This window comes from Phaethon aethereus (genome assembly GCF_964289735.1).
Source record: "Phaethon aethereus genome assembly, chromosome: 20".
Classification (NCBI taxonomy): domain Eukaryota; kingdom Metazoa; phylum Chordata; class Aves; order Phaethontiformes; family Phaethontidae; genus Phaethon; species Phaethon aethereus.
The window spans coordinates 10,760,745-10,774,540 of NC_138596.1; the positions used below are offsets into that span (position 1 = coordinate 10,760,745).

At 63.3% G+C, this 13,796-nt stretch overlaps 1 protein-coding gene across 1 annotated transcript; it reads right to left on the minus strand.

Annotated features, from left to right (window-relative positions):
- LHX6 (LIM homeobox 6) lies at nucleotides 1–12,941 on the minus strand (the record flags this gene model as incomplete). Its single annotated transcript, XM_082009151.1, has 9 exons — nucleotides 1–152; nucleotides 854–1,028; nucleotides 3,010–3,105; nucleotides 3,184–3,284; nucleotides 5,960–6,180; nucleotides 11,707–11,828; nucleotides 11,907–12,092; nucleotides 12,222–12,362; nucleotides 12,867–12,941. The coding sequence occupies 9 exons, from the start codon at nucleotides 12,939–12,941 to the stop codon at nucleotides 1–3; spliced, it is 1,269 nt and encodes a 422-aa protein (XP_081865277.1).
- Nucleotides 12,942–13,796: the final 855 nt, after the last annotated feature.

A 13,796-nucleotide genomic window follows, 5' to 3' on the forward strand; every position in this document is an offset into this window, starting at 1 on the left:
CTACCGTTGAGGTTTGGCCCCAAAGCCTGAAACAGGGACTACAATTACCTTCTCACCCCTATTAGATAGTGGTCCTTCCATGTCTGCTTTGAGGTGCACTGGTGGAGCAGTGTAGGGAAGTCTACAGTGCACTTGTCCACACTGTACCTGACCTGTGGATGAGAAGAGGCTTCAGCCTCTGTTACTACAAACAACACACGCCCTCCAACCGGCACGGTCAGGCTTCCACCAGGGAGCAGCTCGGGGCACGTGTGGAAGAAGAGGTGCCCGGTGGATCAGGCAGAGGCGCAGCAGGAGCCACCTTTTGCTACAGCCCACACGGGCAAGGGAGGGGAGAAGCCTCACAAGAGTCACGGAACCAAAACCTCCGTCCAGGCATGACCAAAGCTGCCTGCCACTAGCAAATGATTCACCGGCACTTCGCAACTGTCAGGGAACGCAACTCTGATCTTGTGAGAGGAAGGAGACCACTTGACCACCGAGCTCAACAGGGCACATTCACACCTCTTCTCCGTGCAAAACACCAGGAGGGCCAAGTCGGGTAAAACCCCGGCAGTGACTTTCCTGGGCATGAGGTACAGAGGGAAAGAGGCTGCAGCAGCCGCCTCTCCCCTCCTTCTCTCATCTGGGGCTTCCCGTAAATGGCCCTTCAGAAAAACCCACAACAAAGCTCATCAGACCACGAGGAGGAGGAGGAACAGTACGTGCACCAGCCGCGCCCCCGCAGTACGAGGGCGTTTTTGACAGCGCTCTGTGCCATGGTGCTACTGCTTGCTCCTGGGGAGCACCCCGCTGCCAGAGCCCTGCCGTCCCCGAGCACCCCGCTGCCGCAGCCCTGCGAGCCGGTGCTTACTTTCTATGTATCCGTGCAGCGTCACCATCCGGGCCCGCTCCGGGCTGCTGAAGGGCGAGTAGTGAATGTCATCGGAGAGCGAAGAAGGGATGCGGGACGGGGGGGCTCCCGAGGGCGGCACCGTGTGCTGGGGGGTGTGTTTTTTATGGCGGGCTCTGCAGTTTTGAAACCAAACCTGAAACAAAAGCAGCAAAACCTGTGTCAATGGAGAGACAATGGGATTGAAGTGTGGTCCTTCCCCAAGACCCTATGATGGGTGTGTCTTCCAAATACTTTAAAAAAAGGAATCAGATTTATAAATCCGCATGCTGGAATACCTCATCAGCATTCCACTGGCTTCCACAGCTTTGTTTTACACTCACTAGAGCAAGAGTTTTGTCTCCAGACAGTACAGGCATTAGGGTGCATGAAGTGGCATCTCTGCTGTTGATTTGTCTTGGTCCAAGCCAACACCGTTCTTTATTAGGGTAACTAAAACCTTCAAGCTTGTTGCAGAAGCCACTGAGTGAAACGCCCCGACTAGGTGATGCAGAAGCTCACATTGATGATCACACTCTCCCCTTCCACACTAAAATAATTCTAACGGCAAGCTGCTTTCTGAGCTCGAGGGGCTGTGAAAACCCTTGGGAATGGCACGGAACCGGCCGGGGGAGCGGTCGGGCAGAAACAGCCCCGTACCCGAGCTGGGGCTGGGTTCATCCACCGCTGCATGTGCAAAGCTTCAGCCCTGCACGGCTTCCACTGCAAACTGGGAAGGGAGCGCCTTTCAAGGTCTTATTTAGATTTTAACCTTCAACCCCAGCTAGGCTGGCCTAAAAGCACGGCTGAGATCAGCTCAGTGCAGGAGCATTGGCAAGGCAAGAGACAAGGGGAGACAAAACCAGGTAAGAGCTTAGACTGGAAGACCTGACTTTAGGACAATCAAAACAATATTGTTTTAACCACTTGTGGCTTATCGCATTCAAAAACCACATCAGTAGAACATTAAAGCTGAGAAAGGAGGGTGCTGTGGTGGGATACAGCCCCAGTCCATATAAGCAGCAGGTATGAGCCCTCTGACCATCTCTCACTGCTTTTAATTAAAGGAATAGTTAGGGGATTACATCCTAGAGTTAAAACATGCACAGAAGGGGGTTTTTTTAATGCTAATGTGATGATTTCTTTCTTATGCTTTAATTTTTGAAAGATAGCTGGGAGTAAAAATCTTCTCCAAGGCTGAGTGAAGACTGGCTCTCTGAGGCTGTGCACGCCGGACCACAGAGAAGGAAACAGTCGTAAGCATTTGACAAATTGTTTCCTGTTCAAAGCGCCTTTAAAAAATATCCACATAAAAAATAGCCCAGTGTGCAGACTGCTTGATCTTTAGCTAAATGACGAATCTCAATAACCAAGGCTTGAGCCAGATTTTCACACACACAAAATTTAAATGTGTCATTGGCAAAACAATCCTGGATGAAAGCTCCAAATTTATTTTAATCACTCGTGTTTTTATTGTACTCAGAAAGTATGTCAGCAGAACATTAAAGTGAAGAGTGTAAATCTCGCCGAGGGGCAAAGCTGGGCTGTCTGCAGGGACGGCGAGCTGGGCGTCGCAGAGGGGACGTTTCTCTCCGTCCCCACGGCACCGCTCTCCCTCCCCTGCCGAACGGCACAAGCACAGGGACTTTCCTGCTACCGCTTCCCCTGCGGCTGCAAAGCCCCTTTTTCCTTAAGCTTCTCAAGCCCAGCGCTTCCCGAAGGAGCCGGCTTTGCCTGCTCCCGGCGGGGACGGCTGCCGGGGAAGCGCCCGCGCTGCCCGTGCCTGCCGTCAGAGCACGGAGCTCCAGCGCGGCGCGCTAGCGGCAGCTTTCCCACCTGCCAATTTATTGGGGCTGTAGGTTGGGTTTTTTCCATTGCATCATAAGAGGGAAAAACAAATAGAAAACCCATGAGGCAAGACAGAAAGGTTGCTGCTGGCATCACTACGGGACCCGGCGAAGCCGACGCGCCAGCGAGGCAGCACGAAGCTGCTGGATGCGGCAAGTCCCGGGGTCGAGGTACAGGAGCGAAGGGCTGCGGGGACGTGAGCCCTGTCTAGCACCAGCCTTTCGGTGCACCTCCTCTGCCCCCCTCCTCAGCCCCGCACACGACGGTGCCCGCACCCGGCCCCCCCTCACCTGAATGACTCTCCGACTCAGCCCCGTCATGTCTGCCAGCTTCTGAAGCGTTTGTGCGTCGGGGTTGTTGTCCTGAGCAAACTGTGCCTGCATCACCTGGGGGAGGAAAGAAAAGGGGTCAGGATGAGGCCGGGCAGCCGCAGCCCCTCCGCCCCCCCGGCCCAGCCCCACTACCTGCAGCTGCTCGGCGGTGAAAGAGGTGCGGGCTCTCTTGGCTGGCTTCGGCTGGCTGTCCTGCTCCGAGGGCACAGCCCCCTCCAGCGTGATCCCGTTGCCTACGAGAGAGAAGCCCCGCGCCCCGCAGGTCAGAAACTCCCCTGCCCGCCCGTCACCCCCGTGCGCAACGGCCGCTGGACTGGGGAAAACAGGCCCGCAGCGCGGCGTGGGGCACCTGCAGCATCCCTCGCTGCGCGCGGCGGCAGGACTTGCGGAGCCGGCACCGCTGCTCGGGAGCTGCCCCGGGCTGCTGAGCCCCTCAGGAGACACCGCCGGCCCCGAGGAGTTTACTGTCGTGTTAAGAAAATGGCAGCAAGTTGGTGGAAGATGCAGGGAATGAGGGATGGAGAAACGGCCACAGGAAGATGGATTTCGAGGTGATGTCCCGCTGGCCCTGACTCACGGTCACCACTTGGCCACGTCCTCCAGCGAGCAGCTCAGAAGGGGACCCTGCCTCTGCTGGGCTCACCAGCATCCATCACTCCTGCCCCACGCTGCTCCCCGTGACGCCAGACGCCGCTGCGGGTGCTGCCTCCGCCAGTCCTTTCCTTTGCTCAGAGCGTTTCAATGGGCTCTCTGCTCCTTTCCCTGGCCACAAAACCTCCCGGCTCCCTGACGTCCTCCATGCTCCCAGAGCAGCAAGAGCAGCGCCCATCCCCATGGCCTCAGGGTGCCCATGCTTTGAGCGGCAAGCGCACCAAGGGGGACACGCCAAGGGGGGACTGTCCACCCACTTGCCAAGCACAGCATCACGGCGAGCCCAGCCGTGTTCACACAGCTCCGGAGCCCGCAGGGAGGGCAGCCGGAGCCGGGGTCCCTCATCCCTCACCCAGGTCCCCGCTGCAGCCTGCGTCGTGCCCAGCCGCTCTCGGCAGCCCGGGTGAAGCAGCGGCGAGTGATGGATGAGGGAGGATGCCTGAGCGGGGCTGGCGCTCGCCCCGCTCCCAGGATGCGCCTGCACAACCCAGCGCTCGCTCTGCAAGCTGGACCAGGCTGTGATTGTCTTGGCTTGAGTTGAAGGACTTTCTCATATAGTTTGACTTGTTCTTTTAGGATGATGAATGGCACTCTGACTTCAGCAACATCTGTTTATTTTTCTTGTATGTAAAACCTCATGTGCAGAAGAAATTGCTGGGTAATTACTGGAGGGGGGAGCGTGGCCCTCCAACTCTGCAGCAACTGCAGCTCTCCAAAGTGATCCCATCCCCTTCTCAAAGCCAGGGGATGCTTGGACACAAGTACCAAGGCAGGACACTCGCCGTGTGCCCCAGCACTGCCTCGACACCGTGAGGCTCAGCCCACACCAGCAGGACCCTACAGGCAGCAGCAAACCCACCGCCCCAGCCCCTGGCTGGGGTAACAGCTCTGCAGGACCCCCCGGCACCAGCCCCTGCTGTCCTCACACCAGCCTGCTCCTCCAGGCCATGTGGCTGCTCACCCTCCATCCCTGCTCCCCGCTGTCCCTGTCCCCGCCACCTCGCTCGCGCCTCCGCAGCGGCCGACCATAGGGACCAACACGCTGTGGGCCACGTCCCGAGCCGGGACCCTCCCAGCCCGACCGGGCACTCTGTTTTCAGCCTTTTACTCAAACACTGTAAACAGAAACACTGATTATTTTCATGTCAGGTTGTTAATGGCTTCCACATGCCGCATGGGCCGGGACACAACATTCACCTCCCTGTGCCCACCAAGCACTAGCGAGGGGCGCGTTGGGCTGGAGCCGTGCTCCCGGCCGCGGGCGATGCCCCAGCGCAGCCCCAGCCCCGGGAGGGTCCCGGCCGCGGGGGCCCGTGGGAAGGCAGCCCCGGGCATTTCCCTCGGTGACTCTGCAGCTGCACAGCATCCCCGGGCAGGCTCCCCTCGCCCGGCGCAGCGCCCACGTGACAAAAGCAAACAGCCTCGCAGCCGCCATGGCCATCGCTCCCGGCAGGCGTGAGTGCAGGAGGGAGACAGATCCAGCCCATGGGCAGGACCTGGCCGGGGTCCCTCCTGCCCTGGGCACGGCCGAGCTCCTGTGGCACCGAGCCCAGGGGGCTGCCTGCTCCCCTGAGCTGCGGTCATTGCCGTATCTACGTCTCTCAGGTGCTTTCCAATGCAGGGCAGCCCCCCGCACTGCCTGGCCTCCCTTGCACCGCGTTGGACTAACCCCACCGATTCGTTCCTCCAAGCATCTCTCTGGCCGCTGCCACGCAGGAGGATGGGGCTGGGCTGGGCTCAGGGGGTCGGGGGCTGCGGTGCTGCGTGACCTCGGTGTCACCAACTTGACTGGGAAAGCAGAGGCTGGCCGGCTGCTCGCAGCGTTCCGCGGCGGGGACGGCAGCGCACGGCGCGGTCCAGCTGGGAGCGGCACATCCCTGGGCGGGCAGGGCGGGTGGAAAATAATGGGAAGGTTTTGTCGGATCGCCAGCTTTCCCACCTTCTAGATTTATGACTCACAGCCTCAAAATCCCAGCGGCTTCCTCACGTGCTGCACGCCGGGCTGCGCGGGACCAGGGGCTCGTCCCTGGCCTTGCCCACAGCACACGGGTGTCCCACGAGCCACGGGCGCTGCCAGCACGTCGGCCGCCCCAGGAGCCTCTGCCAGCCCAGGGCCTCACGCTCAACTCCCGTGGAGACACCCATCACCCGCTTTTGGCGATGACAGGACCAGCCCCAGCGCCCCATGATGGGGGCCAGCACAGGGGACAGGGACGGCCCGGGGCAAGGCCACAACCGCGGCATTGGGGCTGCGTACCGTTTTCTGCCGCTCGCTTGAGGTTCTCTATCATGGTGTCGTAGTGAATCCGGCACAGCACCTTCTCCTCCACCAAGCCGAACTCCTCGCCGGTGGAGAGCTGCCGCTTGCAGGAGAAGCAGGCGAAGCAGGCGAGGTGGTAGGCGTTGCCCCGCGCTCGCCGCACCCAGTCGCTGGCGTAGATCTGCCTGCCGCAGCGGGCGCACTTTGTACCAAACCGGCTGCGGGAGGAGAAGAGGCAGGGTGAGGGCAGGCAGGGTGAGGGCAGGCAGGGTGAGGGCAGGCGGGGTGAGGGCAGGCGGGGTGAGGGCAGGCAGCACAGTGCCAGGGTCTGGGTGCTGATGCCGGCCCCATCACTTGCCTCGTCCAGCCCAAATCCCACAACACCCATGCAGGGAAAGAGCTGCAGCAAAACCACCCCGCCGGTGCTGCTCCCCCGCAGCAGGGCGGCACAGGCAGTGGTGCGGGCAGCGGCGCCGGCAGGAGCAGGACGCGACTTGCCGTTGTCCCAAGGTGCCACACACGACCGAGGGGCTGAGATGACGCAGCGCCATGAATCAGCCTCCAAGCCCGTGGGCTTTTTATTTTGATAACAGCCGGCGTGAGACTCGGATGGAAACTGTGTCAGAGCCGGTTCTCTCCCGTTGCCATAAATCAAAACATGTGTTTTCTCCTCACACGTACAGCCGCATGCATCTGCTTTTTCCCCCTATGAGGAGTCTGCTCACTGCAAGAGGATGATGGTTGCGCTTGAGCGAGTTACGCTGGAAAGTAGCTCCGCGCCATGAGGAGGCAGCAAGAGGGCCAGGATCCCCGCGCCGGGTGCCGGGTGTTTGCACGCGCTTCTGAAAAACCCCATTTCTGCCGGGACGCTGCCGGCCGAGGGCGGGCGATTCACGGGGAGCCGCGGATGTGGCCCCCGCAGCCCCGCGCCCCGGCCAGCGCCTGCCAGGAGGTGCTGCCCGCAGCGCAGGCAGAGTCAGGCACGGCCTGGGTTGGGCTTCTGCAGTTCAGTGTTACTGCTGCTGGAAAAAAGAAATGCGAGGAGCAGCAAGAGCAGCAGGGGAGAAGCGAGCATCTCCTCTGTCACCGCCCTGATCGCAGCCGCTGCGCTTCCCCGCGCACCCCCAGCGCGGCCATTGCCGCCTCGGGCTCCCCCGGCGCTCCCACCCGGCCCCCCGCCGCAGCCGGACCCCCGCGCTGGCCGGGGAGCGGAGCCGCTGCCACCCCTGCCCGAGCAGCTCCAGCATCTCTCAGCGCAGGCACAAAACACCGAGAAGAGACAACCGCACCACGCGGCAGGAGACACCCCGCGCTGCAAGCCCCTCGGTTTCGGTTGGCCGGGGCCGCCCCGGCCGCTGCAGGCGGGTGGTGGAAGAGCCCAGGTTGAGCCCAGCGCAGCCAACACGCGCTGCCCGTGCCCAAGCCCACGCCGCAGAGCTGCCGCCCGCTGTGGGCTCAGCAAGATGCAGAAAGACCGTCCGGTACTGGAATTACTAATTGCAAAACTATTTGGGTGGAAAAGAAAGGTTTAAATTTTTCAGCCTGACCATAGCTGACAAAAAAAAAAAAAAAAAAAAAAGGCTGCTTTAGAAAGGACATTTCTGTGCTGAAATTATACAGAGACTTAGCTAAGAGACTTCACTAATTTACTTCAGATGGGAACATTGTAAACGGACTTTGTGCCAGCTAGTTTATATAAACGCACAAACAAAAGAACTGTATTAATTTTTTATTTAGAAGTAAAGATCATTCCTGTAAATTGAATTACTTTGAACAATGTGCTATGTAAACAGTCGTACTTGCTGAACGGTATCAAACGAGGGGCAGGCTTACCCGAGCTAATAGCACGTGGCAATCGCTGCTCCCCGCTCAAATCACAGCCGGCTGCGGGGAGGGGGGGCACAGCACCGGGACAGGCACATCCCGGTGCCTCCAGGACAGAGGGGAAACTGAGGCACAGGGCACCGCGCAGGAAAGGTCACATCCCCATATGATGTCCCCATCACACACCAGCTGGGATCTGGGGGAGACACCCCGGTTGCCCCAGACCCACAGCACCGTGTGTCCCCCGGCGCCAGGCGGGACACCCAGGTTGGCAGCGGTTCCCGGGGAGCGGGGTGGGGGCTGCTGAGGGCGCGGGGGCTCCCCGGGCTGCAGCAGCCAGCGCAGGCAGGGGCTGACGCCACTGTCCCTGCAGAGCTGTGGCGCAAGCCTCGGCAGGCAGACACGGGCACAGGCGCTGCACTGGGGCTGCGCGGGCAGCGGCACCGGCAATCACCGATGCTGCGCCCGCAGCTCTTGGCCAACACCTGCCTCCGGCACCAATCACAGCGATCCGGCTTTACAGAAACCAGTCTGAGCTGGGGCCGGGCACAGGCACCCGCTGCCACCCAACAGGGACCGCCACCGCAGGGACCGCCACGGCCAGCGACACAGGAACAGGGAGAGAAACGCCTGCGAGTGGGCTGCTCTGACCCGCCGCCACTGGAAACAGCGGCTCAAAAATAAAATAGACTTTAATCTACTGAACTTGCAGGGCAGCCATAGCCCAAAGGGCTCCATCCACTCAGGGCACCCTGTGGCTCCTGCCACCCACCTGGTGGGGACGGGGATGGGGACAGGGCCACGCTGCAGCAGGAGACGCAGAGCCGGAGGCTGTCCCTGAGCCCAGCACCGCAGCACAGGCCGGGGCATCACCAACATCTGCCGGAGGCATCGGCTCCGGCCCCGCACGCGTGGTTTGTTGTTAGGCAACCAAGATGCTGCCGGCTCTCCGCGACGGTTAGCACCAGAAGATGGAAACTGCCAACAACATTACCAGGAAAGACTCATCCCAGAGAGACTCATCCCGCCTGCCCCCCAGGCAGCCGCAACATCTGGAGCGCGGGAAGGGCAGAGGCGGGCGGACGCCCTGGTGCATCCTGGCTCTCACACACCGCTTGTACCCGGGTGCCACAGCTCCCTGAGCCCTGCCAACCGTCCGGGGCAAGGGACACCCGGCTCCCAGGGTCACAGCTCCAGACGTCCCTACCCCCTCCTGGGCCTGCTCTGTAGGAAGCCCCTAACACAGCCCCCTCCCTGCCCCGAGTCAGCTGCAGCTTCTAGACATCACCCCAAATCACACAGCAGACCAGTGGCACGTTACCACAGCGAGTCCATCTCCACACTGAGACAGGACAGGAACATCATCCCAGCGGGGCACGACAGCAAGGGGTGACAGAAGCCACCTGGGCCATAGCCGGGCTGTGGGCACTGGCTCACCCACTCGTCTTTTGCTGTCCTGGTCCCTGGGGACACAAGCTGGGGCCAGCGACCCCACGCTCAGGTGCCCAAGGGCTGCCCAGCGAGGCAGGGAGCCGCAGGGGTCACAGCGAGGCGCTGAGGGAATCACACCGGGATCACACCGGGCCTCCCTGCGACCGGAGCCGTGGGAGCTTGGCCGTGAGCAGCCCTCACATCACCCGGGAACACAATGTTCTGCTCAATGAGCTCCAATTTTAATTTGGTTCCCCTCAAAGTGCTGGAGCCCTGGATGCCAAATGCAATTATTTGACAAGACACAGGAAACAGCAGCGTTTGCTTAAAAACGCACACGAGGCCACGGAGCAGCGGCAGCGCCAGCCCTTACGCAGCCCCTCACGTGAACGGGGAAGGGAAGGTCGGACAGACCAGGCCAAAACGCGCTCATCATCGGGCAGCAGTGCCTGCCTGGCAGTGGGGCAGTGCCCGCGGGCGGCCCCACGCCTGACGGCCCCCCAGCCCCGGCTGCCCGCGAGCGGCCCCGGCTCCCGGCGAATTGGCGCTGGTGCGATAAAAGCCGCTGCGTGCTCCATGCAGATCGCATCCCGCCGCCCCTTCCCCATGCGCCTTGGCTCCAAAGACCCGCACGTGTTAGGACGGGGTTTTTGCTTTGCTTTTAAAAACAAAACAAAACAAAACAAAACAAACCCCACACAAACCCGCACGCATTCATTTCATAAATACAAAAAAAACCCAAAACCCATCTCAAGAGTCAGATTTGTCCTCTGCCCAGTGCCGGCTGTCCCGGGCTCGCCAGGCTGCGGGCCAGGACGCTCCCGGGGGCCGAGGCCGGGCGAGCGGCTCCCGAGCCGCGTTTGCCAGGGGGCTGCCTGGGGGGCGTCTGCCCCGACCCGCCCCGGCGAGCGGCCCCGGCGAGCGGCCCCGAGCTGCAGCCCGGCTCCGGCCAAGGCGGCGACCCCCGCCCTCGCCCCCCCTGGGCTGCGCAGCGGGACCGTCCCGGGGCTCAGCCGAGGGTCGCTGCGAGCCCCGGGGGCTGGGCGGGGGGGCGCGGGGCCGCCCGCCAGGTCCCCAGCGCCGCTGCTCCCGCCGCCCGCCGTTTCACACTCCTCCCCAAAAAAATAAATCCAAGGCCTATTTTTCAGCAAAAAGGCAAGTACCAAGCGCGGTCGGGGAGCCCCCCCGCCCCCCGAGGCAGCTGCCCGGGAATCGGGGGCGTCGTACGGCGCCTTCAGCGATTTTCGTTTTAGTTTTCCGGCGGCGTCCCCGGTCCCCGGCGGGCACAGACCCCGCCGGGCGGGAGGGCGCTGCTCGGGGGTCCCAGCTGGAGGGGCTTGTTTCTAACGGATGTATTTGCTCGAAGGCAATTTAGAGATCCAGTCGCTTCTTAAAACCGTCTATGGAACGGTCCGCTCAAAAAAACCCCCAAAACATTAACGGCATCGGAACGGTTATTAATTACTGGAAACGCCGAGAGTGCCCCGAAGCAGCACGGCGGACCTCCCAAAACCTTTCTGCTGATAGCGAAGGAAATTTCGGTGAAATCACCAAAAAAATCAGAGTTTAAAAAAATAATACCACCACCACTCAGCGGGCAGGACGCGGAGCGCCGCGGCCCCGCGGGGCCCGATCCGGCTGCGGGCAGCGCCCGTACCCGCCTGCGGGCACCCGGGGAGCCCCGCACCGGCACCGAGCCCGGCGGGGACGGGGGCCGAGCCCCGGTATACAGCGAGCCTTCGGAGACCCCCGCAGCAGCGCGCGCTAGAAGAATCTCGGAGGTTTTTCACCCCCTGCCCACGGCACCCCCGTCCGCGGGGCACCCCCGGCCCGCTCCGCCGCGCCCCCCGAGCCTCCCCGAGGGCCCCGCGGTCCCTGCCCGCGCCCCCCGCTCCTGCCGGGACAAACGGCGTCCCCTCATCCCGACGAGGGGGGAGAGCCGGAGCGGGGGGCTGTGCTGTTTAGCCGAACCCCGGCGAGGAGCTCGGGATCCTCCGTCCCCTCGTGCCACTCTTTTGGGGGGAAAATTCGTGGTTTCACGTTTGTCGGCAAAAGGCTGTCGAAGCCAGAAGCGGGACGCAGGACAGGCGCCTCGCGAGGCGCGGGCACCGGGCGGGCACCGGGCGGACACCGGGCACCGGGCGGGCCCCGGCGCGGCCGCAGGCGCTCGCGCTACCGGCGATTCGTTTCGGTTCTTTCAGGCGCTCCCGCTCCGGCGCGGGCCAGGTTACGTCGCGGACGGAGGTTTCTAGAAGCCGTTCGGCACAGCGGACCGTCCGGTACGCGTTCACCCTCCCGGCGGGGCCGCGACCATGCCCCACACCCGGCTCTGCCCCGGGCCGGGGAACAATCCCCCGCGGGGCCGAGGGGCGCCGGGGCCGGCCCGGGGCAGAGGCACCCCGGCAGCGAGGCGGGGGGTGCGGAGCCCCCGCGGGGGCGGCGCGGCTGCCCCCCGAGCCCCCCGCTCCCCGCCGGCCCGCCTCCCCTACCTGAAGTAGTCCATCTTGCAGAAGATCTCCTTGTTCTTGATGTAGCAGCTGTGCTGCTGCCGCAGCGAGGTGCGGCACACGGAGCACTCCAGGCAGCGGACGTGCCAGATGAGGTTGTTCACCTGCGGCAGAGAAGGGGCTGAGGCCCGGGGCCGCCCGCCACCGCCCGCCGCCGCCCGCCGCCCCCCGCCGCCGCTCACCTTGAGCAGGTACCGGTCGAGGATCTCCAGCCCGCAGCTGGAGCAGACGTTCTTGCCGGCCGACGGCGTGGAGGAGGAGGAGGAGGATGGCGGGGAGCAGACGGACGGCGTGGAGGGCGTGCTGGGCGCTGAGCGGGCGTCCTCCTTCTCCAGGGCGCCGGGCAGCGACTCCCCGTCGGGCTGCGACTGCGGGCAGAGCGGTGGCGGAGCCGTCAGCAGGGCCCGCGCCGAGCCCCGCAGCCCCGGCCCGGGTCGTCCCGGCGGCTCCCCGCAGCCCCGGCCCAGCAGGTCCCCGCAGCCCCCGGCCCCGCTTACCATGGCGCGGGCGTGCGGGTCGAGGCAGCGGGCGCTCCCCTTGGGCAGCGGCTCCGGCGGCATCACCTTGCGGGAGAGAGCGGGAGAGGGAGGCTGCGGCTCCATGCGCCGGGCGAGCGCGGGGCACCCTATATAAACCGCCTCAAAACAATAAATAAGAACTTTCTAGTGGCCATTTAAATCCTTTGCAACAAAAGCTGCGTCTCTTTAATGAAGCAATTTGAATGAGGATTGAATTCTCTCCCTGCCTGCACTTAACCCGGGCCTCTTGAAGTAATCGCTCCGTTCCCATGCGAGCCAAAGCGCTGAAAAAACCCCACAAACTACCTGCAATTAGAAATTGCCGTAAATGCCCGAGATAAGAGGTACCCAGAGTGTCAATTCCGGCTGTCAATCAGGGAATCCATCAGGCCACCCAAAGAATTGCAAATTTGATTTTTTTAATGGTAGTAATTAAAAATCGAAATTCTTCCCCCTCTCCCCGCGCCGAGCACAAAACGCCCCAGAAAACGCCGGGATGGAAAAAATCCTCCCCTCGGGCGCGGGAGGCAGCGAGCAGCCCCGGCCCCGCGCCCGGCCCGCCCCGGGGTGCCCGGCCCCGCTCCCGGCCCCGCTCCCGGCCCCGACGACGGCGGCAGCGCTCACCTTGCCCGCCTCGGCGCCGGCCGGGGCGCGGCGGCCCGGGCCCCGGGGCTGCCCGCCCTCATGGCTCCGGTGCATGGGGCGGGCGCGCCCCGCTCCGCCCGCCGCCGCGCTCCGTGCCCGCGGCCGCGGCAGGAAGGGCGGGGAGCCGCGCGGCCCCGCTCCCCCGCCGGGGGCGGCCGCGGGCCGGGCAGGAAGCGGCGTCCCCCCCCCGCCCGCCCCCGCCGCGCCCCCGGGGCCGCCCGCCCCGCCGGGCCCCGCTACCTGCGGTCCCGGCCCCGCGGAGGGGGCGGCCCCGCTCCGGCCCGGCGCTCCCCCGCCGCCCCGACGGGCGCACGGGCCGCGGCCCCGGAGCCCCCTGCTGCCCGCGGGGCGGGATCGGGGCCGGCGGCGGGGATGGCACCCACCGCCGCGGCGTCTGGCCGCCCGCCTCCGCCCGGGCTTCATTAGTAACCTGATAATTCCCCAGCAAGGCCCCGGCAGCGGTCCCACCGCCGCGTAATTGCAGGACGGTAACGTGAGCTGATGGCGGCCGGGGATGGATCCTCGCCCTTATTGATTCTGACAGCTAAATTGTTAACCGAGAGGGAAATCAGATGAAAGCCATTTCAGAATAAATACAAGACATTAGGTTCAAACATCGAGGTTGCAAGAAAGCCCGAGAAACCCCCAGGAAGCCCAGCCCAAGGCCCGTCCTCCTCTCTGTCCTCGGCTCTGCGAAGCAGAGCAGCAGCGGCAAGTTGTGGAGGAGCAGCGCCGAGAAAGGACAGTTTAAACCGCTCGTCCACGCTGGTGGCATCTGAATTAGCTCCGATGGCTCCAGAATAAACACGTAGGAGTTTTCACAGACACAGCCATGAAAGCTGTCTGCTCCCTCGCACAGTGTCGCGTGGGACGGGGCAACGTGGGTTTTGTTTGCATCCGAGAGCAACA